Source organism: Phalacrocorax carbo, chromosome 23 (genome assembly GCF_963921805.1).
Source record: "Phalacrocorax carbo chromosome 23, bPhaCar2.1, whole genome shotgun sequence".
NCBI lineage: Eukaryota > Metazoa > Chordata > Aves > Suliformes > Phalacrocoracidae > Phalacrocorax > Phalacrocorax carbo.
In genome coordinates, this window is record NC_087535.1 from 2,331,102 (window position 1) to 2,357,120 (window position 26,019).

The 26,019-nt window shown below is 58.8% G+C and overlaps 1 protein-coding gene across 2 annotated transcripts; it reads left to right on the top strand.

Moving 5' to 3' along the window:
* On the top strand, nucleotides 1-25,510 carry KCNC4 (potassium voltage-gated channel subfamily C member 4). Of its 2 annotated transcripts, XM_064472259.1 has the most exons (5): nucleotides 1-87; nucleotides 1,104-1,850; nucleotides 6,689-7,625; nucleotides 9,754-9,939; nucleotides 15,643-16,695. In XM_064472259.1, exons 2-5 carry the CDS (start codon nucleotides 1,200-1,202, stop codon nucleotides 15,777-15,779), a joined length of 1,911 nt encoding a protein of 636 aa, XP_064328329.1. In that variant the 5' UTR covers nucleotides 1-87; nucleotides 1,104-1,199; the 3' UTR covers nucleotides 15,780-16,695. The 2 variants fall into 2 exon arrangements, with proteins under 2 accessions (XP_064328329.1, XP_064328328.1); XM_064472258.1 differs by lacking the exons at nucleotides 1-87; nucleotides 15,643-16,695 and adding an exon at nucleotides 24,417-25,510 and having other exon boundaries at nucleotides 1,126-1,850.
* The last annotated feature ends 509 nt before the right edge of the window (nucleotides 25,511-26,019 follow it).

The window sequence follows — 26,019 nt, forward strand, 5'->3', positions numbered from 1 at the left end:
CGAAGCGGAGCTGGGGTGTCCGGGGTTCACTCCTCGCTGACACCGAGCCCCCGAGAGCCTCACCTGCACGTCGGGCCCCGCGGGGAGGTGAGCCGGTGGCTGGGGTGCGGGGGGCCTGGGGGGGGGGGGGGGGGGGATGGGATGGGGGGTAGAAGGGATAGAGGGATGCGGGGATGGAGGAGGGTGGCTGGGAGGGGAGGGCAGCGGCGGGGGCGCCGGCGGGGGCTGTGGGGCTGGCCGCTGGGTCGGGGGGGTCCCCGGCCCCCCGGCGGGGCGGTGCCGGCTCCCGTAACCCCGCCGCTCGCTCCCAGCCCTATAAAAGCCCCGGGCGGTGGCGGCGGCGCTTCCCCCGCCGAGCCCCGGCGCAGCCCTCGCCGCCTCCCCCGCGCCGAGCCGAGCCGAGCCGAGCCGGGAGGCAACAGCCGGGGCGCAACAGGGCCCCCCCCGGCCCGGCCACGCGTGAGCGGGGCCCCCCCCGGCGCCGCAGCCCCCCCCGGGAGGGCAGGGCCCGGCTGGGGGCGGGGGGGGAGCGGGAGGGGAGGTGGAGGGGGCGCATCCATCCCTCTCCCACCCCCCGCTTCGGCGGGAACCGGGGAGGCCCCCCCCGAGCCCGGCCGCCGCCCCCCTCCCCGAGCCCGGCCCGGGGGGGGCGGAGGGACGCGGAGCCGCCGGAGCGGGGGGGGAGGGGGGGCGGCGGGGCCCCCCCGCGCCTGGCGCTGCAGGTACCGGGACACGCGCACACACGCACGCAGCCCGGTGGGGCTCGCACCCCCCCACCCCGACCTTGGCGGCGGCGGCGGCATCCTCCTCCTCCTCCTCCCCCTCCCCAGCCGGGCCCGCATCCCCCGCGGCGGGGCCGGGGGTACCGGACCCCCCTCCCCGAGCCCTGCCCCCGGCCCCCTCCTGCCCGCACTTGTTGCTGCCCGGCGGGGCTGGGCTGGCTCCTCGTTTAGGGCGGTTTTATTTAAGGGGGTGGTTTTGGAGGGGGTGGAGGTTGCAGCCTCCCCTGCCATCCCCCAGCAGCCAGCGGTGTCCGGCTCGGCTCCAGCCTGCTCCCCCTGAGGCCAGAGCCAAGCCTGAGCCCCCCCTTTTCCCCTTCCCAGTCCCATCTCTGCCCCCCTCTCCCGCCTCCGCCGACCCCCAGCTCCTCGCCCGGAGGAAGGGTGCGCGTAGCGTGCATCTCCCATCCACCGAAATCTATGATCAGCTCCGTGTGTGTCTCCTCCTACCGTGGACGCAAGTCTGGGAACAAACCACCCTCCAAAACATGCCTGAAGGAAGAGATGGGCAAAGGGGAAGAGTCGGACAAGATCACCATCAATGTAGGTGGTACCCGGCATGAGACCTACAAAAGCACCCTACGGACTTTGCCGGGCACCCGCCTGGCCTGGCTCGCCGACCCTGATGCCCAGAGCAACTTTGACTTTGATGGTAAAAGCAATGAGTTCTTCTTTGACCGTCACCCCGGGATCTTCTCCTACGTGCTCAACTACTACCGTACCGGCAAGCTGCACTGCCCTGCGGACATCTGCGGACCCCTCTTCGAGGAGGAGCTGACCTACTGGGGCATCGATGAGACGGACGTGGAGCCCTGCTGCTGGATGACCTACCGCCAGCATCGCGATGCCGAAGAGGCCCTGGACATCTTCGAGAGTCCCGAGCCTGGTGGAGGGGCCGGTGGAGAGGAGCCTGAAGAGGAAGGGGGTAGGGAGATGGCCCTTCAACGCCTGGGCATGGATGACAGGCCGCCGGGGGCGGCGGGGGCTGCCGGAGGGGGTGGCTGCTGTCGGAATTGGCAGCCCAGGATGTGGGCTCTCTTTGAGGATCCCTACTCGTCCAAGGCGGCAAGGGTAAGCTCCCAAAAAGCACAAGTGGGGAGGTGGGATGGGGCCGTGCTGGGCTTGTGTCTTCATCTCCCCTTGCTCGTGGGTGAGGTGGATTCTCCTAGTGGGTTACATGAGCCCCCCCATAGCCACCCCCCTCCTACCGTGGGGCTCGTCGGCCATCTCCTATCCCACGGGAAGTCTCTTCTGTCATCTCCCCATCCCCTCCCAATGCATTGCATCTGGGGGAGCTGGGCTGAGACTGGGGGCAAGTCCACTCGCTACCCCCTTCGCACCCTCGGGTGCTGCTCGGGCACCTCCTGGGCACACAGGGCTGAGGGATTGTCAGGGAGAGTCCTTGGCAGGGCTGAGTCCTGGCAGAGTTTCGGGATGCTGCAGGACAAGCAGGATTGCTTGGTTCCCCTCACTGGGCTGTGCGCATGCCCACACCAAAATCCACGTTTAATGGCCCAGGTGTCGTGTGGGGGGACAGGGCTGGTGCCTGCTGGCACCTAAATCAGGTCCTGAAGCAAATGGGCTCCTCACGGTTGTCCCCAAGGAGCTTGTGCTCCTCTTCTCCAGCAGCAGCAGCCCCAAAGGACACCCTGTGCATCTGTACAAGCAGCCCTCCCTGCGCCCTGCAAGCGCCCTCGTCCCCGCACCCCTGTCCCCCACCGTCGCCGCGTCGATGCTTCCCACGCACAGCATACGGTCCCCATCAGCACGTGCGAGCGCAGGCGCTCAGCCACGGTTAACACAGAGACACACAGAGGCACACACACCCCCCCCAACCCCCTTCATCCACACGCGTCCCTGGGGAGCCGGTACACCACGTACACACGCACCCGAGCACGTACGCGTGCTAACATCCCCCCACGAGCCCCCGCCGTGCACACGCAGACAATCCCTACCCACGGACACCGACGTGCCCGGGACATATCCCCCGTAACCAGGTGCATATTTGGGCTCCCAGCCCGGCTCAGGCGCTATTCTGCGCACGTGTCTGCTCTCCCAGCTACTCTTAGATCATCCCAAAAGCGCTGCCCACCGACCCCCAGACACCCACCCACGCCGTTGCATGCCCATCCGGTCCCATCCCCGTGCGTGTGTCCCCCGTCATGCCCAGCTTATAAATCTGCCGCGCACACACATAGAGATATTTGGGATCTAAATGAATGCTGAGTGCGTTCAGAGGTGTAAAAAAACCATCAGTCGTAAGAAATCCTGCAGGCATTTCACACCCACCAGCAGCGCGCGGGGCAGGGGGTCAGGTTGGCAAGGCGGTGTTTTTGCAGCTAACGTAAGAGCAACACACACATGCACAGAGGCCGCTTGGGCAGCAAGAGCTTTACTCATTTTGAAAGGGGTCCTTTGCCCACCTCTGAGGGCTTGTTGCCTCTGAGAGATGCTCCGAGTGGTGCAAAGCTCCAAATTAAATAAACCCAAGCAGAATAATTCAACTCAGATTTTTCACGTTATTATTTGGTTCTGCTGTTCCCCGTGTGCTGAGCTGCTCTCAGGAAGGTGTTCGCTAAACAGAAGCAGGAGAGGTGTGTCGGGGGAAGCAGAGATGGCTGTGAAGTGAGCCCTGGCTGGGGTTGGAGTGGGACCAGTCTGCACTGGGAGCGCCCTGCTTCCTTCTTACTGCTCTAGGGCTCAGCTTAGCACCACCATGGGGACGGTCACCTTCCAGTGGTAACGCTCTCGGGCTCTCCTGGGTCATATGTTCCACTCTAAAATATCAGTATAGTTTTGCAGTGGCTTGGGAGAACTGCTTTGGCAGAAGGGGAAACTGAGGCACGGGGCAGTGCAACCAACCTAAGTGAGCGCAACTGGGAACGCAGGGAACCGTTACTGGTTTGGAGTCACCATCCAGCGCTAGGATGGTCTGGGTCCCGTTAGCGTCTCTGCAGGTGCAACGATCATGGCGCTGCCCTGGTGTTTCGGGGTGGCTGAAGTGGGATTTCATTAATACTGCCCCATTTTGCAGTCTCCCCCTTCCTCTTCAGAGCAAAAGGGGTGCTGCCGGCCACGGCTTTTGGCCTGGGGATGTGCCGGAGCAGCCGGTCCAGTGCGTCTTGCCAAACCTTGGCAGCAGTGGGAAGGAGAGCGGTCCCAGGTTGTGTGCGTAAAACCTCTCCCTTGATTGTGCGACAGCAGTGACTAAGAGTCTCGGGGGCTAAATTTCCTCGGTCCTTGCTCCTCCTCACCCGCAGAGCAGCCCCTCGGGCCCTGACTCAGTTGGCTCCGGGCTATTTCCATCTTTCTCTCCTTGCAGCACTTGTGTCTCCCAGCACCTCCTGAGCTGGCAACTGCGTGAGCGTGTGGTTAGAAATTCCCCAACCCAAGTTTTTAGCATCTTTTTCTTGTAGCACCAATGCCCACAGGATCCTGGCTCCTGTGTCTAGTCCAGGCTCAGTAAAAATTTGGTCCCTAGTGTAGCTGCTGTCCCAGCTGGAGTGTAAAACTCTCTTCCTCCCTGGGGGAAACTGCCCTGTGATTTTACCTCTGCTTCCAAACTCTGCTCACTTGTAGCTCCTCATTATTTTTCCCTTTGCAGCCTGGCTTGTGGGGCCCTGACCTCACTCCCATTGGGACTTCCAGGCTAGTGATCCCCTGTAGGGTCATGGCTTTTCGGGAACACCCATCCCAAGCTGGTGAGTGCGCGCTGAGATTGCGTAGATCATCGTAAGGCTTGTTTGGTGGGGATTTTGGTGCTGTGTTGGTGGCTACTGGGTATATGCAAAGATTTGATTTTATTTTTTAAGGTAGTTTTGGAAAAACACTTGAGCTTGGAGCAGAGGCCAAAGCTGAGATAAGACATCTCAGGTCAGATCTTCAGCTGACACAAAACTGGAGCAGCACTATTGACTTTGGGGGGGATGATGGTTGGCACTGGCTGTGAACCTGACTCTCCTATTTTTAGAAGTTGCTTTTGCTCCTGGGGCTAAATCAGATCTCACCTACACGGCGCAGACAGCAGGGCTGTTTCATTGTCTGACTGTTTGCAGGGTCCCACTCTCTTCCTTGGTAATTTTTTTCTTCCTACTTTGCTCTAAGTTTTCACTCTTCAGGTTTTCCTGAGACTCCCTATACAGGGAAACTCAGGAATGTTACTCAGCCCTCAGCTGAAAAGCAGATTATTTTTGGCCATGCCACCGCTGTATAGACGCACTTGTCTGGTGAAACTGGCCTTAAGAGCCCACTTTTTTGTCGGGTTTGCTTCCTGGATTCCACACGGCTGATCGGTGAGGGCTGCCTTCGGAGCTGCCACCAGCAGAGCAGCATCACAGCGCGTGGTCCGGAGTGGTCTGACCTGAGGGGGGTATAAGAGCGTCTCAGCTCATCCCTAAGCAGGTGTCTGTCACTGGGCAGGGGGAAAGAATCATCTTCCAGAGGTTTCTCCATCAGTTAGAGCCTGGCTTAAACTTCACACCCAAGTTTTGGAGGGCTGATGCTCTCTGTGCTGGACCCACACGGGTTTGTCCTTGGGGACACCCCTCAAGGATGCTCTTGGCAGGCTCAGGGCTGCCAGCACGTTACCGTCGGTGTCCAGGGCCGGGTTTTTCTCAAGCGTGACTCAGACTGTCTCTGCTGCTGATTCACTCCAGCCGAGGACCCGGGCTGTCGTCTCGAGCAGGCTCGCGGCGCAGCCGCCCGCTGAATGCAGCCAGCGGGGTGGGTTCGGCAGCGGAAGGTCACATCCTGCCTGGTGCGGGCAGGGTGGGTTGGCAGCAAAGGGTGCCGTGGCAGGATCCGCTCCCAGGAGGCCAAACCCACCAGGCTTTTGTGCTGGAGGAAGGTAGAAGGAGAGCTTTTCTGCTCAGAGGCTTTTTTTTCGGGGGCTCTTGGAAACAGATGCTCTGGGTAGTGGACTCATCATGAGCTCATCTTGTCGGGGAGGAGGGCTGAGCAGGATGGATGGGGGGGACAACAAAGCATTTTCTTTCTGACACAGCCTGAGATTTCCACTGCGTGCTGCCAGCCCCTCCTTGCTCACACCCGAGGCAAAGCGGCAGTGTGCCGTGGGGAGGAGGTGGTGCGGAGGGGACAAAGGTCTCACTGGTTGGGCAGAGAGGGGAGAAATGGGAGCATCTGGGTGCCACCAGGTCCAGGCGTCAGTGGGACGCTGAGCTCTGCCTGCTCCTCTCCTCCTCATCCTGCCCCCTCAGTCCTGGGCCCATCCACGGGCACATCGTCCACCACTGACCCTTGGGGAGCAGGGAGGGGGCAAAAGGACATCTCTGATACATCCAGACCCCAAACCCCACAGTTGTGAATGGTGCAAACATGTCATCTGGGAGGCTTTGGGATGAATGTGGGGGGAAAGCTCTTTGTCTTAGTCCTCTCAAAAGTTCCCTTTTTGTGTGTTCCCAGCGCAGGCTTGCTCCAAACCCAGGCTGTTGCAGGTCTCCCTTCGTCCCCATCACTGTCATTTCTGGCACGTCTCCAGCCACAGATGGAGCCCACCACACCTTCCCATGTACATATCGCAGCACTTGGAGAAAGGTTCTGGACCGATGGCCCCAGACACTGAGATTTGCTGTCAACTCATGGGACAGGTCCAGGGAACCCTCCCCATTCTCCATCCTTGGTCTTGGGGAAGTGGGTCGTAGCAGAATAGCTCCCAGGGTGTTCTGAGCCTGGTGCACTCGTTTTTACTGAATGCGGACTTCTCCCATCCCTGCTACTGCAATTCACTAGCAGGGATTAGAAGAGATGTACCAAAGGCAGATGACACCAGGCGTGTGTCTCAGGCAGCCTCAAAGTTGTTGTCACAGTGATTCATAAAATTGCTGCTCTCCTCCAAAGAGGAAAAGTTGACCCAGATCAGCTAATGGCCCGTGTAATTTCTACTTTTGCAGGTAGTTGCTTTTGCCTCGCTTTTCTTTATCCTGGTCTCCATCACAACCTTCTGCCTGGAGACGCACGAGGCCTTCAACATTGACGTCAACGTGACGGAGACCCTCGTGGTTGGCAACACCACAACGATCCTGCTGACGCATAAAGTGGAGACGGAGCCCATCCTCACCTACATCGAAGGGGTCTGCGTCCTGTGGTTCACCCTCGAGTTCCTGGTTCGCATCATCTGCTGTCCAGATAAGCTTCTCTTTGTTAAAAACCTGCTCAACATCATTGACTTTGTGGCCATCTTGCCCTTCTACCTGGAGGTAGGTCTCAGTGGCCTGTCCTCCAAAGCTGCCCGGGACGTACTGGGCTTCCTACGGGTGGTCCGTTTCGTCCGGATCCTCCGGATCTTCAAGCTGACGCGGCACTTTGTGGGTCTCCGGGTGCTGGGCCACACACTCCGGGCCAGCACCAATGAATTCCTGCTCCTCATCATCTTCCTCGCCTTGGGGGTCTTGATTTTCGCCACTATGATCTACTACGCTGAGCGGATCGGAGCCAAGACGTCTGACCCCCGTGGGAGCGACCACACTCACTTTAAGAACATCCCCATTGGGTTCTGGTGGGCTGTGGTCACGATGACCACCCTGGGCTACGGTGACATGTACCCCAAGACCTGGTCGGGCATGGTGGTGGGGGCTCTCTGCGCGTTGGCCGGGGTGCTCACCATCGCCATGCCTGTGCCCGTCATTGTCAATAACTTTGGGATGTACTATTCGTTGGCCATGGCCAAGCAGAAGCTGCCAAAGAAGAAGAAAAAGCATATACCCCGTCCGGCCCCGCTGGACTCCCCTACCTACTGCAAATCTGAGGAAAACTCCCCCCGTAACAGCACCCAGAGCGACACTTGCCCGTTGGCGGTAGAGGAGGGGGCAGCTGAGCGGAAACGGTCAGGTGAGACTCCAAAGGTGGGGCAGAGGGAGGGGGAGACCTCTGGGAGCCCGCAAGGCAGCCATTTTGGCCCCCTGTGACCCAGAGACCCTGGGGACTGTCCTGCTGCAGGACGTGGCCCCCAGCTCTTGGGTTGGTGAGAACATGGTGCAGAAAGGGCTGGGGCTCTTGAGCGTCTGGGTATTGGGTGCTGTGTTGGTGGACCAGGATGCTGCAGATCGAGATTCCCCTCCAGGCAGGGAGGGAAAGGCCATACCCTGCTCTACTAACAGCATAGATGAAGTCACTGTGGTATGTTTCAAGGTGTCCCTACGTAGCCCACCTCTTTCTCACGCTGGCAGAGGTAAGACAATTTGCCTCATTCCCATTTTAGCCTGGTAATGCCCTTGGGGTAGATTTTCTTTTGCTTTCTCCCACCATAAATCAGGGCAAGCTTCACCAAAATGGATAAATCCATGGGTATTCCCTGGGGCTTGACCCCAGCTCCCCATCCATCTTCTAGTAGATGTAGCATCCCTGCACAGAATCACAGAATCCCAGACTGGTGGGGGTTGGCAGGGCCCTCTGGAGCTCACCCCGTCCCACCCCTGCTGGAGCAGGCACCCCCAGAGCAGGGGCACAGGGCCGCGGCCAGGCGGGGGGTGAATGTCTCCAGGGAAGGGACCCCACAGCCTCTCTGGGCAGCCTGTGCCCCTGCTCTGGCACCCGCACAGGGAAGGGGTTTGTCCTCATGTTCAGGGGGAACTTCCCATGTTCCAGCTTGTGCCCGTGGCCCCTTGGCCTGGCGTTGGGCACCACTGAAAAGAGCCCGGCCCCATCCCCCTGACACCCACCCTTCAGATATTTATAGGCATTGATGAGATCCCCCCTCAGCCTTCTCTTCTCCGGGCTGAACAAGCCCAGGTCTCTCAGCCTTTCCTCCCAAGGGAGATGCTCCAGCCCCTGATCCCCTTGGCAGCTCTGCGCTGGCCTTGCTCCAGCAGCTCCCTGTCCTTGGACTGGGGGGCCCAGAACTGGCCGCAGCCCCCCAGATGTGGCCTCACTGGGGCAGAGCAGAGGGGGAGGGTAACCCCTCCTCGGCAAGGCCAACGCTCCTCCAAATCCTGTGCTCGGGCAGGAGCAAAATCAGCCCCTGTACATTTATTATTTTGTCTCAAGTTTGGGGTTTGGGCAGCCTTTCCTTGAGGTCAGGAGGGGGCATGGCCTCAGATGTGGGCAATTGCTGGTGAGCAGCATTGCTTGGGCTAAGCTTGGGGGGCTGCGAGAGCCCTGCCGTGGTATCGTTGCTGGCCCCGGAGGCTGCTTTGCCCTTTTCGTCTTGGTTTGCTGCCAGCGGCGCCTCCGGAGCAGCCAGCTTTGCAGTGCGGGAACAGGAGGGACCACGGCGGAGTTGTGTCCTGCACTGACGTGGCATTCACTGAGGTCAGCCCTGAGGAGCTGCACATCTGGCCACATGCGTTTAAGAGTGATGGCCCTTCACCTGTGGGGATACAGCGAGCTCCAACTGCCCCAAATAGGTCTTTTCCTTTATAAATCCCCCTTTTCCATGTACCCACACATCCTACCTGCCCCAGGAGCCCTGGCAGTGGGGAGCAGTGGGAGTAGATGCCTTGCTCTGGAGGAGCAGGTCAAGCTCATCCCTTCACCCCAACATGGATCCAGGAGCTCAGGCCAGACCCTCACCTGGCATCGCATCCTCTCAGCTAAAGAACCACAGAGTCAGATGACATAAATTAGCCCTTCACCACTAACCCGAGCAGCCCAGATCTCAGCGGTGTGAATTTTGGAGAGTTCATTACCACCAATTAGGTGGGTGGATCTCAAAGACCAGGGATGCTTCTTCCTTGGGAAACCCTGCTTGGCTTCACACAGCGTATGTAACCCTCAGCAGGAGAAAGAGCTGCTGTTTGCTGCTTGGGATTAAAATCTGGTGTGGTCCTGCTCCCCTTGTCACTCTAAGGTAGCGTGTCTGTGCTGGGATCAGTACCTGAATTTGTGGGTGTTGCTCTGGGTCATCTGCAATCTGGTCTTCTGCTTCCTTGCATGGTCTAAGCAAACCCTTTGGGCCACCCCAAGCACCTCGTCCTGTCAGTTTATCGACTGCTGATGGGTCTCTGCCGCTTTCTTGCAGACTCTAAGCAGAACGGGGAAGCCAACGTGGTGCTGTCAGACGAGGAGCAGCCGCTGTCACCGACCGATGAGGAGAAGCGGCCCATGCGGCGCTCCAGCACCCGGGATAAGAACAAGAAATCCTCCACGTGTTTCCTGCTGGCCACGGGTGACTTCTCCTGCGCAGCGGATGGAGGCATCCAGAAAGGTATGGCTGATGCTGGAGGTGGGAGCTGGCCCGTGGGCTGGGGAGGGCGAGGTGGAGGTTTATTGCCTCTGTCCAAGACGGTGGTTCATCTCCATCTGCCTGCCTGTTCTCTGCTCCCCAAATCCACTTGTCTTCCTGCCTCTCCATCTGCTTCATCTCCGTCCACCGCGTCCCTCCGTGCTAGCTCTCCTCTTTTTGTTTTCTCCTTCCCCAAGTCCTCCTCCCCTGATTGTCACTGTCTGGGGTCTGTGCCCCCATGCTGGCTGCGCTGCCCCCCTTGGGGACAGGTCTGTCCCTTTGCTCCCCAATGCTCTGACTTCTCCCCTCCCTCCGGCTCTTCTCCCTGGCCCTCAGTCACCCCCCTCAGGGTGGCGTGAGGGGGACATGTCTCCTGGGAAGGCGGTGAGGTTGTGACTGAAGGCTTTTTCTTTCCTCTCCCCCTCTGATGTGTTTTTGTGGGTTCGAGCATGGGGAGCCCCGATGTGTCAAGTGCACCAAAAGCACCGGGCTGCCAGAAAGGCTGTCCCCTCTGGGTTTGGAAAGCGAGCTTTGCAAAGTGGTGAGGTTTTCTACGGGAAACTGTGGTGGAGATGAGCCAGGGAAACAGAAAACTCTTCTTCCCATGACAAAACAACAGTCCTCTTCAGCCTCATCCCTTCGCACCATCCTCCAGCCTTCTCCGCTCCACTAGCGAGCGTGCCCCGTCCCGTCCCGAGCACCCCAGCCCCTGGGAGGGTAAACCCAGTGCCTACCTTGAGCCACAAAAACCAGCTGCACCCTCGATTGCTGGGATAATTCTTAGGACACGGCTCAGTTTTTTAGTTCTGCAGTTTTTCTTGTGCATCCGGGGTGGTGTGGGATGATGAAGCTGCAGAGCTGACCTACCTCTGCCTCCTGGTGCCTTCTAATCCCCGTTACTCACCTGGAATGGTGCATCCGAGCTGGGACCAGGCAGGAGAAGAGATGACGTGCTACGTCTCTGAGCTGCACAGCAAGACCTGTTGGCTCGTGGCGTTGGTGCTTTGGAGGCCCTCAAGGGTTTGTTGTTGTCGCTCTGTTTGGGTTGGTAAAGACTGGGCTTGGGACATAGGGAGGACCTCAGTTTTGGGTCTGTGACCTCCAGCCCCGGTGCTCAGGTTCATCTCACACCCTCCTGGCGCCTTTTACTCTGAGGAGTTGCCTGTTCTCAGGTGCGAGGCAGCCTGGCTCATCCCAGGCTGGCCTGGGCCAGGCTCTCCAACAGCCCCTGGAGCGAGGGGAGGTGTTTGGGGTGATCACATTTATTACATCAGTAGAAGCAGATTGGTTGCTTCCCCCTGGGAAATCAAGGATTCCCTTTGGGTTCCTTTAGCATCGTCCCTTAGAAAGAGGAAAAAGATTAAAAGCTTTGCTCATCTTTAGGCAGAAGGGAACTATACAAATATCTGCTTGAAAAGCCTCAGTTTTTTCCTGGAATTGCCTTCTCCTGTGAACTTGGCTTCTTTTCTTAATGCCTGCTAATAAGAAGAAGCGAGGGGGCTCTAGTCCTGCCCCGGCCTGGGGGGCCTGCTGAACTGGAAGGGATGAAGGAGAAGGATGAAAGCCAGTGCTGATCTTCATCCTTACAAGATGCTCAAGTCAAGCATCTCTTCAGCTGAAGCGTTTGCGCTTGGTCCCGCTGAAGCCAGGAGAACTGGAGCAGATCTAACGGCTGAGGATCCCGCGATTCTCTCGCTGGGCTCCCAAATCATGTTACTTGGTTGCAAGGAAGTAGGAAGTTTTTCTCCTTGCATGGTGGTGGCAAGAGCTATTAGAAAGGGCACTTTGGTGATCTTCATTGGTTTGTTCTGGTGTCCTTCCTGCAAATGAGTGGTTTTTGCAATTAAAAATAGGTGGGTACGGGGGTCGCTTACCCCCACCTTGCTGAAATGGTCTTGCACCCGGGGAAAAGGTGGATCTGGTGTCCAGAAGGGCTTGAGTGATGCACGAGTCCTTTTGGGAAGAGGGAACGTTGATACCTGCGTCCTGCCTGGGCTGTTGGGTAGGGTGCTCTCCTGGGAGGTCAGGGCTGACGTCTTCCCTGGTGAAACGCTCCAGTGTGGCCCAGGTTCGTGGTGACCAGAGATGATCAGAGGGGCAAAGCAGCCTCCTGCGCTCCAGCCAAAAGCTGTTGGGAGCCGCAGAGGTGCCTCTTCCCTCGGTCCTGATTTATCTCCCGCTGAGGCTGTTTGTTCTGGTACTGGGATGTTGGCAGCTCTGCAAATTGAGATGAGCTTGATTCTGAGCCCGACTTGCTGATGGCCATCTGTCAGATCCTGGGACAGGTACTGATGTCTGTACAAGCTGTGGAAATCAGGACATGGAGCAGGTTCAGGAATATGCCACAGATCTCTGCATCCATCATGGTTTGAGCCCGCGGTTGGTCCCACAGGCTTAGCTCAAAGGGAAGAGCTACCCCTGCCCACCACCCTTGGACCTGGGCCCTGGAGAAGACCAAGCTGGATTGCAGTGTAACGCCTGCCACGTGGCACGTGTTTCTTGTGCCTATTGCTGCCTCCAGTGGTGTCACCTTGCTCCCCTGCTGCCGGGGAGGGCTCCAGACCCCTTATCTTCCTCCAGCGCTCAGGACCTGCTCAGCACATCCCCAGAATATGTCCTGCTGGGGCACAGACACGCTGGCATGGGCCTGTCTTGGCACGTGAGCCCCCATTCTCTGCTCAGACGGAGGGAATCAGAGGCAGGATGAGCACAGCATCCCCCACACCAGTGAGATTGGTTATGACAGTCTAGGAAAAAGTAGTGGTTGAAACCAGAGTGGAATTTCAAGCCACAGGGAATGGGGTTAAATGGAGGGAAGGGGATTTACTTTTTGACGGCATGTTGGCATAGTAAAGCAGCAATTTTTGGCTCGGTTGCCCAAAGCCAGGGCACCACGGGGCCACGATCGGCACGCGGCTTGAGCGGTGCGGGACCGCGCACGGGGGCGCTTACGTGGGCGTCCGCCGGTGGTGCTTGGCCGGGCGGGGAGCGGGGACCGGCCCGCGTTTGCACGGGGACAGGCGGGCGAGCGCGTGCAACGTGCGGGCGAGCGCCAGGCCGCCGTTATAAACAAGCGCAGGTGTTCCTGGGCAATGCTGCCTGCTTGCATTACCCCGTCCCCGTCTGCTGCTGGCTCAAAGCATGTGCGAGCACGCACGTGCGCTTGTGAGCTGCGAGCGCTTGCACGTGGGGACTGCGGCTTTGCCAGGCCTCGGGGAAGAGCCCCCGGGGGTTACCTGCTGCCCCACCGCTCTGTTTATAAGATGCCTCCACACGGCTCCTTGGCAACAAACCCGTTTATAAAGCAGTCCCGGTGACCTCAGTTAGCACCTATGCGAGTTGCTGGGATACCGGCTCCGCTAACGAAAGCACCGGTGGCGATTAGCAGAGCACAACCCTCCGGAGCTTTACAGCTTGACTCCGCGGTGGCACCTGGCCCTGAGCTTGCCGGATGGATAATGGCCTTGAGGGAAGGAGTCCTGAGCCGCTCCTCAGGCGCTCCTGCGAGCGTGGCTTTATGCGTGTTGGGAATTAATTGATGGAGAAAAGGAAGTGTGTGGCATGGGGCAGGTTTGCCCTTGGAGTCCCGTTGCAGAGGGGCCCTGGAGCGATCAAGCATTTTTATGAAGTGCTGCCCCAAACTGTGATGCTTGAGACTTAAGGAAAACTGGCAGCGTGATTTTGGCCCAGTTTCTGTGCCCTCCTGCCACCCTTTTCTACTCAATGATCTGAGCGAGAGGGCAAAGAGCATCCCTAGAAGGTGCCCAACCACATCAGCGGGTCCCTGCATCACCAAGGCAGCTTCCAGCAAGCCCCGACCCCATAATACCTCTCGACAAATTGATGTTGTTTGGGTGCTGGATCCATCAGTAACCCCCAGCTTTCAGGGACTGGTTGCATCTCGGCACGATTGCTTCCCACGCACGTGGCTCAGGGTGGGATGTGGGCAGGGAAATGCCTGAGCTCTTCAAAGAGCCTCAGCATTCCTGGGAAAAGAGCAAGGTTTGCTGGAGGCTGAGCCCAATGCAGGTTTTTTTTTGTGGGGGGACCAGGGGGGTCTTTGCATCAGCTGCTGTAGGTGGGAAACATCCCCAGCCTGGGCTGGGGCTCCCCCCGGCTCAGGGCTGCGCTTGCTTCCCTCCTCGCTCGCTGCGTGGATTCCTGCCAACAAGTAAATAAGGAAATTGCTCTTCTCTTTGGGGCCTGATTCTGCTCTTGCTTCCACTGCGGGAACTGGAAAAGCTTTGCTGAAGTCAGCAACAGGTTCAGGCAGGTGGTCTTTTGTCTCCCAGCCCTTTCTCTGCTTCGGCGCTGAAGCAGCCGTGTCTCCTCGGGGGCTGAGTTATGGGAAGAGGTTGAAGACTCCCATGCCTCCCTGCTGGCTGCTGTGGTTGGGAAATGAGTAGGAGAAAGGTATAAAAAGGGGATAAAAATCAGATTTAAAGAGGTAGTGCTCTGGAGCCTTTTCCAGAGGACGCTCGTGTCTCGGCATCCTCCTTGGGTGTGCGTGGAGGTGATGCTGCAATCGCTCCGGAGTGAGCGGTCAGCCCTGATCCAAGCCCAAAACAGCCTGGCCGGGCCAGCCATCGGTGCCTTTGCATTAAAGCAGAACCCAAAGATGCGCCATTAACTCCCCAGGGGAGCGTGGGGATGGTTTCCGAGCTTGGCACTGCCGAAGGGGCCATCCATCACCTTGTTTTTCTGCTGTCAGGGAGCCGCCTCCCTCCGCTCCCCCCCGCGTACGCACACGCGCTCGCTCGCACGCACTTGCTTTCTCCGGAGCTCGCTGGTGCTTGCAGGGAAGGCAAAAGCAAGGCTGGATTTGCTCACCCGGGCGCTCTCGGGGAAGACACAGCAAGCATGGCATAGGGCTCATCACGGCCGGGAGCATCCTTAATTTACCATATTTTGGCAGCAGAGCTGTCCCTGCAAGATGCAGTGATGGAGAGAGCAGATCTTTGGGACTCATCTTTGAACAAGGCTGCTGTTTGGACCAAAAAAATCCAATTTTCAGTGCAAATACTTAGTTTCTTTCCAGAGAGAAAAGTGGCTTTTGACCTGCGAGAGCATTTGTTCTGGCTGTTGCTTTTCAATAAAAGCTGGAGCAATTTCTGGCTCTTTGGAGGAGTGTGAAGGGTTCCCATGCTTAAAGCAATAGAAATATTTGCCTTTTAGTGCAATTTCTTATGGAAAATAATGAGCACGTCTACCTGCTCCTTTCCGTACAGAAAGGTGTCAGCAGCAGCTTGCTGCTACAGCCAGCTTAAAAACTAGAGCCAGGGGAATAACTCCTTCCAAATCCCATATTTGTTTGAGTTCTGCTGCTTTTCCCCATTTGCTTCAGCCCACAAAATCCCCAGACTCATTCCTCATTCAGAGCAATTTGGTAAACAAAACCCAACACCCCCCACACCCCCCCCCCGGACTGATTTGGTCTCCCAACATCAATGAATCTTGAGTTTTGGATTCAACTGGTGCTGCTCAACTGCACGGGGAGCCAAGGGGAAGGGAGGGGAGGCCTGGAGGATCTGCAGAAGCTTGGTTGCCCTCAAAAAGCCCTTCCTAAATTTTTTAGGGGGTTGAGTTGGGGTGTGGGGCTGGGCGATGCCCACCCTGGTGCTCTGTGCTTTCTGAGCCTTAGGAAAGAGGCTGCTCGGCTCTAACCTGTCCATTTTCTTCACCAAGGCTATGGAAAATCCCGAAGCCTAAGCAGCATAGATGGTGTGGCAGGATCCACGGTGGGCTTGGCTCCCCTCGCGTCCCGCCGCAGCTCTCCCTGTCCTCTGCGGCATCCCTGCTCTCCCGTCCCCTCCATCCTCTAAAACGCCGCCTGGATCCCGCTTTGTCGTGTCGTGTCGCTCTGTCCCCCCTTCCCCGTGACGCCGTGTCTCTGCGGCGGTGCCTGTGCCCGGAGGAGACTCAGCTGAGACATCTCCATCACCGAGAAGCGGGTTCTGATCTTCTCCAGCCCAGCGCTGCCACTGTGCTCCCCCTGCCCGGTTTGCAGGACGTGTAATGTCTTCATTGAACTTGTCTCGTGTCCACGTGTTTGGGACAGTCCCTGGAGTAGGTATTGGTTTCTTTTTTCCCCCTCTTGAAACCTTATTCATCCTAAATAAATTGGGCCAACCCATGCGGTTCCCTCTGGTGTCGGGCCCTCCTTCCCGTGGGCTGTTTGCACTTGGGCTAAAGGGTGGTGGAAATGCAAGGCGGACATGTTGACTCATAAAATTATATATCATTGTGCTGGAAGTGGCTGAGTTCATATAATTTTAGGTCTTTTTTTTTTTTTTTTTTTAAAAGCAGCCTCAAGTTTCTGGAGGCAACAGATGAATAAACCTCTGTTCCCTGCCCAGCAGCGGTTCCCTCTTGTTTTGTGCCTTTCTCTGCCTAAATGATATTCTCTCCTTCCCTGCTTGTGTCTGCTTCTCCATCCAACCTCAGGGATGGTCTGGGGCTGAAGGTGGCTTTGGCAGCCTTGAAAACCAGCCTCGAGGTCCCGTGGAGGTGGGAGGCTGTAGGGGAGCACGCGGAGGCTGGGGCAAAGGATTGGCAAAGTAGGTGTATTCGTCCCATGGAGAGCTGGGAGGTGCCGGGGAGAGGAATATGGGTCTGTGGGAGTGGTTGGGAAAGCTGCTGCTGCTGTTGAATAGTGGGGAAATGAGAGTTTTGAGACAAAATGTTGCCTAAATGGAGGGGGGGATGACTCCTCTTTCGAGATTAACGCAAGGATGGGAGCTGGGTTTGAACCAGGTCGTGCCCCAGCCTTGGGAGGATGAGGTTGGAGCATCAAACACCCTGCCGCACTGGCACTGCTGGTTTTTCCCAGACTGGCGGGGGTCGGGAGGCACCTCTGGAGCACATCCCACCCACCCCTGCTGGAGCAGGCACCCCCAGAGCAGGGGCACAGGGCCGCGTCCAGGCGGGGTGTGAATGTCTCCAGGGAAGGGACCCCACAGCCTCTCTGGGCAGCCTGTGCCCCTGCTCTGGCACCCGCACAGGGAAGGGGTTTGTCCTCATGTTCAGGGGGAGCTTCCCGTGTTCCAGCTTGTGCCCGTGGCCCCTTGGCCTGGCGTTGGGCACCACTGAAAAGAGCCCGGCCCCATCCCCCTGACACCCACCCTTCAGATATTTATAGGCACTGATGAGACCCCCCCTCAGCCTTCTCTTCTCCAGGCTGAACAAGCCCAGGTCTCTCAGCCTTTCCTCCCAAGGGAGATGCTCCAGCCCCTGATCCCCTTGGCAGCTCTGCGCTGGCCTTGCTCCAGCAGCTCCCTGTCCTTGAACTGGGGGCCCAGAACTGGCCGCAGCCCCCCAGATGTGGCCTCACTGGGGCAGAGCAGAGGGGGAGGAGAACCTCCCTCGCCCTGCTGGCCACACGCCTTTCCATGCCCCCCAGGGCACCGCTGGCCCCCTTGGCCCCAAGGGCCCGGTGCTGGCTCAGGGTCACCTCGCTGCCCCCCAGCACCCCCAGGGCCTCTCAGCAGAGCCGCTCCCCAGCAGGGCCCCCCCAGCCTGTGCTGGTGCGGGGGGTTGTTCCCCCTTGTATGTTTTGCTCACATATATTAGTTTTTGGGGTTATTTTGAATGATCTTGGGTGTCTTCCTGAACTAGAACAAAACCTTCAGTCCCCTGACCTCTGGCTCATTCTAGCTCTGTGGCCTCAGCTCTGCCTCCCCAGAGGCATCTGGGTCTTGGGTGGTTGAAAGGGGCTGGTTTGGTGGGTGCATCCTTGGTCTCGACTCATCCCGGTGCTCTCTCGGCCTCTGTTCTTATTCTGACCAAGCCCAGCTCAGTGGGGCTGGAACCTGGGGGCTTTCAGCTGGAGGATGGTGGAGCAAAGCTTAACTTTGAGTCTTTTGGTTTTGTTTTTTTTTTAAAAAAAGCCCCAAGAGCTTTTTGGGGGTCAGGCCCTTCCCCTTCATCGCAGCCAAACCAGAGCTGATGCTCAGGGGATGATTAGAGTGATAACCCCCTTGGTGCAAGGCTGGATTTTGGCCGATCCCACAGCTGGGACCCCCTTGCTCCTTCCCAGGCTCCCTGTGCCTCAGTTTCCCGCAGTGCAGAGAAGCGTTAACGCAGAGATCCTCCTGCAGCTGCCACAGTGGAGGAGATGCTACGCAAAGAGGAAGCGTTAGATGCCTCATCTGGCTTATTTTTTCCCTCCCCACCGAGCTGAGGGAGCGGGCAGGAGGAGCCAGTCACCACATCACCAAAACAACCCTCCCTCCAAGTCCCACACAGGGCTGACAGGAAACTCTTGCCTTTTATTTCCCTTCTTTCCTTCCTGCCTTCTCCTGCCCCAGCCGTGCGAGCAGAGCAGCGAGAGTCAAAGGGAAGAGGGGGAAAAAACCTTGGTGCCATGACCTGGTCCTGGGACTTGACAGCAGGAGCTGAGCGCCACATGGACCTGGTGCTGGAGCTGGAATTTCTCCAGAGCTGGGGAGAAATTAGCATAAGCTGCATCCCTTTGCAGCCCAGGACGTCCTGTGGTGGTTTCCTACCCCTGCGCCATGAACCCTGTGCCGCGGTGGTGATCCACCCCTTGCTGGCAGCACCTGAGTTTACCATGCGTTGTTGGTGTAGCTGCATTCCTTGACTTTCTGTAATTAAAGTGTATTCTCGCACCAAACAGGTGGGGTACCTCGGCAGGTTTGTGAATCACCCCAAAACCCCGTGAGCTGGGTGAAGGGGTGACTATGGTGGCACCGTACTGGTGCTTCTCTGGCGCATCCTCCCCTTTGGAGCCGGCTCCTCGGGAAGCAGGAGGAGCTGGAATATCCCCAGCCCGTGCGAGAGGGAAGGTCACCCTCCACGATTTCAGTGGTCTCTGAATCATAAATGATTTAACCAAGGTCACGCGCAGACTTTGGGGATGAGCCAGGCATGAAAAACCAGCTCTGCTGCCCTGTCTCTTGTGGAATAAGCAGATCAAGAGACTCAGACTTTGGGCTTTGAGTCTTTTCAAGGCAAAGGATTAACCCCGGAGCAGACACAGCCACGGACCCCAAAAGATGCCGTCCTCCCCTTTCCCCCCACCAGGCTCCCAAAGCAGCTCATCCAAACACCACAGCTGGTTTCCTGGTGTGGAAAACCTTTGGTGGACCCCCCAAAAAAATCTCATTCCCATCAGAGCAACGAGGGTTGGGTGTGAGAGCTGACATGGAGCCGGTACGATGCAATTTTTAGCAGTGGCGTTATGCAACTCGGGAGAAGGGATGACTAATGTGCAAAAAGCTCCTCTAAAACAACCGAGCCCCGAATGGGAGACGGAGGGATTTCAGTGGGAGGCACCGAACTGTTGAAAAACCCATCGCATCTTCTCCCTCTTCCTCCCCGCCTTCTTCTGAACAAGTGATTTGGGGGATGCAGGAGGAGGAAAACAGCATGTTGTTATTTTTAGGTGGGGTCTGGGTTGGTTTTGGGGGTGAGTTAGCAGGGGTTAATCCCCTGGGTAAGATTACAAGAGGAGCTGTAGTGCATCAGAAGAGCAGACTGCTAAATACCTTTGTAGCCCAGGGTTTTATCTCAAACAGTGGCCAAAATTGGCTGCCTAGAGAATAGGATAAGAATAGAGCAAGAATATACGATACTTCCCCCGAATATCCTCCCAGCCACTTATCTATGTTTAGGGATCTGGCGAGGAGCGCACGTTCCAGCTAAGGCGAAAAGCAGCGGGAGAAAGCAAGGTTGTTTGATTTATTCTTGACAAACGGAATAAATCAATAGGAGGCCGGCTGCCTCTGCCCGAGTCCTAAAATGGCATTTAAAAAAAAAAAAAAGAAAACTGAACTGGTGTGCAGCGACTGTCGGGGCAGGGAGCTCGCTGCCGCTATCCCAGCCGGGGAAGGAGAGTTTCCCATGGGATGGGTGAGGGTGTCGGGTCTGAGCCGCTGTCTCGTTCCCAGCAGGATGCTGTGGTTGAGCAGGGACGTGCAGATGAAGCACTGTGTGTGCCGTACGTACGTGCCCCTCGCCTGTGTCTAGCCTGATGCCCGGCAGCGTGGGACCGCGGGGAGCTCCTCGCCCCGTCGCGGTGCGGATGCATGTGGTGCTCAACACCGGGAAGGGGGTCAGAGATGCTGCGTAGCATCAGGCTGCCCTGACGTAGTTGGGAGTCCTTGTTTCTGTCTGTCTGTGTGTCTGTCTGCTGAGACCGGCAGCGCTTTGGGACGGGGATCGAACCCCGGTCACCACCCGGAAAACAGCCGTGCAAGAGGCAAAAGCCGAGCAGCCTCCTCCTTTGGGGGCAGTTCCCCCCTCCAACACCCAGCAGCAGCTTCTTCCTTCTCCCTGCGTCCCGGGAGACTCGGAGCCCAGCGCTGCGCGGGGGCCGCGCCGCCATCCCCGGCTGCGTGCAAAGTATTAATTGGTATTGTTGCAACAACCGGTCTGTTTCTCAGGAGATGCCTGAAAGAGCTGAGAAAATAGAAAGGCCTGTCAGGCAGCCGGGCAGGAGGTTAAGATGTCAAGCGAGTAATTGCTCTACCCAGAAGCAGCCTGTTTCTGGCCTCCCCAGCACTGCCAGGAAAAATCCTCAGTGCTTATTTGATGACAATAAAAAAAAATTTAAAATAAATAGCAACCTGATCCCTTGCCCGTGCTGACGAGGAACGGGGAGAGCAGAGGCAGATGCAAAGTAAGATGCAGTTGAGCTTATAAATAGGTGCCTCCCAGTCCCCAGTCTGTTACTTCGTTACCTCCGCCCGGGCAATCGACCCTAACGCTTTTCCCCCATGAAAAAGTAAATCCAGGCTCAGACGGTATTTTGCAAACTGCCGGGGAGCGGGACACGCTCTTCCTCTCGTGCGGGACAGGCTGGGGCGGCGAATGTGTGCTGGTGGCTTTGGAGGGTGAGAGGGGAATCGGCCCGACGGCAGCCCCGCGGCGGCGCGAAGCTTGGGATCGGCTCTCGGGATTGTGGGGAGGATGCGCAAGGCAAGAGGCGCCTCTGCAGACGTGCAGCGCCCCAGGGCAGCTCCTCTGCTCCCTGCAGCATGGGAGATGCAGGTGGCCGCTGGCTTTTGCTCCAACATCACGAAATCCACCCCATCTTCACGTGGTCTGTGGAGACGGGCGTTGTGGGAGATGCAGATGTTGGCTGGGAGGTGTTTAACTCCAACATCTGGGGAGTGCGGTGGGGTGCTCTGCCCCGTGGGGCACTGCCGTGGGGTGCTCTGCCCTGTGGGGCGCTGCCATGGGGTGTTCTGCCCCGTGGGGCACTGCTGTGGGGTGCTCTGCCCCGTGGGGCGCTGCCATGGGGTGCTCTGCCCCGTGGGGCGCTGCCGTGGGTGCTTTGCCCCATGGGGCACTGCCGTGGGGTGCTCTGCCCCGTGGGGCGCTGCCGTGGGTGCTTTGCCCCGTGGGGCGCTGCCATGGGGTGCTCTGCCCCGTGTGGCGCTGCCGTGGGGTGCTCTGCCCCGTGGGGCGCTGCCTTGGGTGCTCTGCCCCGTGGGGCACTGCCGTGGGGTGCTCTGCCCCGTGGGGCACTGCCGTGGGGTGCTCTGCCCCGTGGGGCGCTGCTGTGGGGTGCTTTGCCCCATGGGGCGCTGCTGTGGGGTGCTCTGCCCCATGGGGCACTGCCGTGGGGTGCTCTGCCCCGTGGGGCACTGCCGTGGGTGCTTTGCCCCGTGGGGCGCTGCCGTGGGGTACTCTGCCCCGTGGGGCACTGCCGTGGGGTGCTCTGCCCCGTGGGGCGCTGCCGTGGGGTGCTCTGCCCCGTGGGGCACTGCCTTGGGTGCTCTGCCCCGTGGGGCGCTGCCATGGGGTGCTCTGCCCCGTGGGGCGCTGCCGTGGGGTGCTCTGCCCCGTGGGGCACTGCTGTGGGGTGCTTTGCCCCGTGGGGCGCTGCCGTGGGGTGCTCTGCCCCGTGGGGCGCTGCCGTGGGGTGCTCTGCCCCATGGGGCGCTGCCGTGGGTGATTTGCCCCGTGGGGCGCTGCCGTGGGGTGCTCTGCCCCGTGGGGCGCTGCCGTGGGGTGCTCTGCCCCGTGGGGCACTGCCTTGGGTGCTCTGCCCCGTGGGGCGCTGCCATGGGGTGCTCTGCCCCGTGGGGCGCTGCCGTGGGGTGCTCTGCCCCGTGGGGCACTGCTGTGGGGTGCTTTGCCCCGTGGGGCGCTGCCGTGGAGTGCTCTGCCCCGTGTGGCGCTGCCGTGGGGTGCTTTGCCCCGTGGGGTGCTGCCGTGGGGTGCTCTGCCCCGTGGGGCGCTGCCGTGGGGTGCTCTGCCCCATGGGGCGCTGCCGTGGGTGATTTGCCCCGTGGGGCACTGCTGTGGGGTGCTCTGCCCCGTGGGGCGCTGCCGTGGGGTGCTCTGCCCCGTGAGGCACTGCCGTGGGGTGCTCTGCCCCGTGGGGCGCTGCCGTGGGGTGCTCTGCCCCGTGGGGCGCTGCCATGGGGTGCTCTGCCCCGTGGGGCGCTGCCGTGGGTGATTTGCCCCGTGGGGCGCTGCCGTGGGGTGCTTTGCCCCGTGGGGCGCTGCCGTGGGGTGCTCTGCCCCGTGGGGCACTGCCAGCTCTTCGAACCCCTCCTGTTGCAGTGGTGAAAAGGGACCTGGAAAGTGTCCCCGGGGTGGCCGGGGGGAGGCTCCGAGGGGTGGCCGGGGGGACTGCGAGGAGCCGTCCCTGCGGGAGGGTTTTGGCTTTTGGTGCTTTCTCTTTCGGCACCTCCTGAGCCTCTTGTCTGCAAACAGCTCTTTCATGTGGGGGGAAATAAAAGAAGGAACAAAAAAAAGCAAGCGCGCTGGCAGAGCCAAGCGGAGTTAGTGTAGGTCCTACCCAAACGTTGTGCTGGAGCAGCTGGAGGCTGGCAGCCCGCGGAGGCAGCGCCTAAGGGCGTCTGGGGAGATGCTTGTAGGGGAAAAGTGGGACTGTGTGAACTCACCGTCCCTGGAAATTTGGGGCAGATGGCCCCGGCAGCAGCGCGGCAAACCCTGGGCATTTCCAGGGCTGGGTCACGGCCGGTGCTAAGCCTCGCGCCTTGCCCATGGAAGGGGTGGCAGGGCATCGCCCCGCTGCTGTTGGGTGGCAGGTCTGCACCCAAAAACCGGTGCTGAGGATGGAGCCGTGCGCTGCAGAGGGGCTGCGAGGGCGAGAGGGGCTGGGACCTGCCGGCGCTGCGGGAACGAGCTGGTAACGATAAGCTGAGACAGGAGGGCGGTTTTCTCGCGGTGGCTTTGTCTGGGGGACAGCGATTAAGCAAAAAAAAAAAAAAAAGAAAAATTCTTGGCTGTTGTTATTTATTTTTAGTTGTGCTAATTTTTTTCTGAGGCTGGGAAGCTGCTTTCCAAGGCTGGTCCCTGGAGGATGTGGGCAGCAGGTCTCGAGCTAGCACACAAAATGGCTTTGAACGGGGAGGAGGAGATGGGAGTTAAAAGCCGAGTCGTGTCCCTGGTAAATCAATCGACCTGATGGGGAATGTTTCTAGCAGGCCACGAGCCCTGCCGAGAGCTTTTAGCTGCCTGCAGAAGTGATTGAACCAGGAGCAGTGATATTCTTTTCAGCAGCCGGCATGGCCGGCGCTGGTCCCCAAATTGCTGCTGGGGGGATGACGCTGGGTCCCCTGACCCGGTCCGCCATGGCAGCTCGGGAGGCGGGGACCTCTCCTGCAAGTCTTGGGATTTAGGGACTTTAAACCCAAGGGTTTCTCTGGGATGTGGGGCTTTGAAAAGCCTCCGTGTCTGGGCACCGCTCACCCAAGCTGCGCAGTGATGCTTGACGGAGATGAGACCTTCATTTCAGGGAAAATGAGATGCTTTTGGAGCTGTGTTCAGTCTGCAGTGGGGAAAGGTGGGTCAAACCCATGGTCAGGAGCTGGTGCTGGGTTTTGCAGCAAAACCCCTGGGTGGAAAGGGCAGCTCCGTGGCTTATCGGGTGGATCAGGCGCTGTCTCCCCGCCTGACGGCCCCTCGCCTGGAAACCAGGTCCTGGCACATGGGTAGAGGCGGTGTTGTGACTCAGCTCCAATCAATGTTAATTAATTCAATGATAACAAATGAGATGGAGAGAGAGGGAGAGACAAGAAAAATCACTGCGGGATATTAATGCACCAGGCTTGGCTTTGGGACATCTGGCTTAGGGTTGGCTTGCGAAGTTTTGGTCAAGAGCAGCTTTCTGGGCGGACGGGGCTGCAGCGGGGATGGCTTCTTTCCTCTCCTCTTCATTCTTACCCCCAGAATTGCCCTGACTCCACATCTGGTTTCTCTCAAAGAATTGTTTCCCAAGTCTCCATCTCTGGGTCCATTCTGCAGCTTTTTAAAAGTATTTCTTCCTGATTTACTGATGGAATAGCAGCATTTTACCCCTCCGGAGAAGGCCATTTCACTTTGTAGTTACTCTGTTTTCAGCACCCTGCAAAGTTCGGGTCCCCTGGAAGCTCAGGCTCGCCCTCCTTCTCTTATTTCTCCACAAATAGCCGATGGAGGCAGTGTCTAACAGTGTTTGATACTTGTGTGTTTAATTGCAGACACCTGCCAAGACGTCCTTTCTTCCAGTTACCCCCAGGGTGAGGTGGTCACCTTCTCCTGAGCCCCGGCTGGATGCAGGCAGCACCCCGGCGAGGGATGCCTTCCCCAAGGGATGCTCTCCCTGAGGGATGCCTTCTCTGAGGCGGAGGGATGTGTACCCCGAGGGATGCTTTCCCTAAGGTAGAGGGATGTGTACCCCGAGGGATGCTTTCCCCAAGATGGAAGGATGCTCTCCCTGAGGCCAAGGAATGCTCATCCTAGGGCTGAGCAATGCATTCCCCAAGGGAGGTGTTCTCCCAAGGCCAAGGGATGCTCTCCCCAAAGCGTGGGGAGACTCTCCCCGAGGCCAAGGGATGCATTCCCCAAGGGAGGTGATCTCCTGAGGCCGAGGGATGCTCTCCCCAAGGAGCTTTGCTTGCCCACCGCGGCAGCCCAAAGCTCCGGCTGCCAGCTCCGTGGCCGGAGGGGTCGGCAGCCAGGTCCCCCCAGAGAGGTGCCGCAGGGCAGCCAGGCCGGGAGGGGAAGTCGGGGTGCCAGGGGCAGCCCTGCTCCCCTGCCTGCTGCCAGCCCTGCCACGGACACGCTGCCCGGCTCCCCAGCACACCCCTGGGCTGCCCCCCTCCCCTCACCCACGCTTTCGGATGCACCTAGCCCCTCCGCCCGCGGAGCCTCGCCAGCTGCTCACCCGAGACATCGCCGCCCACGGCTCCATCCGTGCTCCGACCGCCTCCATCGTCAAACGGCCGCTGGGGACCCTTCTCCAGGGTTTCGAAAGCTCCATCGAGGTGCCGTGAGCGGGTCACTGCACCATCACCTCCCTCTCGTGGGCGCTTACCCCGGGGCGCAGACCTCGAGCGGACGGCGGGGACACGAGTGGGTCGGTTTGGGCACGGGGACAGGGACGGGAAGCAATAGGTGAATGAGGTGGGGTGAACCCGGCTGGCCTGGAAGGGTCAGTGTCTAACGCTGTTACATATCTCTGTGATCAAGGCAATACTACTCCCATTTCTGTCTGTCCTGTACGCATGCCTCTACCTGTCCAACAGTACTAGAGTTCGAATAAAGACATCCATGAGCTGAGTCAGCTCCCGTACCCCTCCTGCCTCGGTATTTCCTCGGCACCGGCTGCCTGCGTTGCCCGCAAAGCCCCGTCCTGACCCCGGCTGTCCCTGGCAGCAGGGACAGTGATTTCAGCAGCAGCATTGCCTGGATGTTGTGGCCAAGCTCCTTGCTTTCTCGCACAGCTTGGATGAGAGCCCACTGGAAAGCCCATGGCAGACTGGTTTCAACATCCACATTATATTCATTTGTTGAAGGAAAGGCACTGCAGAGCTGACAAATTCATTGGCTCTGCCTGCTCTGACTATCAAAGATGAAATAATCAGCAGCATGCCGACAGCGGTGCCATCCTTAGGTTTCAGAGTGAACACCGCACTGAAGTGAATGGGCCGGTCCTCCCCGAGCTGCCTGGGCAGCCTGGCCACAGGGCTGAGCAGACGGCACTAAGCTGATTCATGGGGTTAGGGCTGAATAGTTCACACCTTTTTGGGGCTGGGGTGCGCCCCGTGTTGCCTTTTGACGGGCTCTGAAGGAGCTTTAAAT

Coding starts and splice junctions, on each gene's coding strand:
- KCNC4 (XM_064472259.1), top strand. CDS start 1,200: ATGATCAGCTCCGTGTGTGTCTCCTCCTACCGTGGACGCAAGTCTGGG. Junction 1,851..6,688: donor ACTCGTCCAAGGCGGCAAGG/GTAAGCTCCCAA, acceptor CTACTTTTGCAG/GTAGTTGCTTTTGCCTCGCT. Junction 7,626..9,753: donor AGCTGAGCGGAAACGGTCAG/GTGAGACTCCAA, acceptor GCTTTCTTGCAG/ACTCTAAGCAGAACGGGGAA.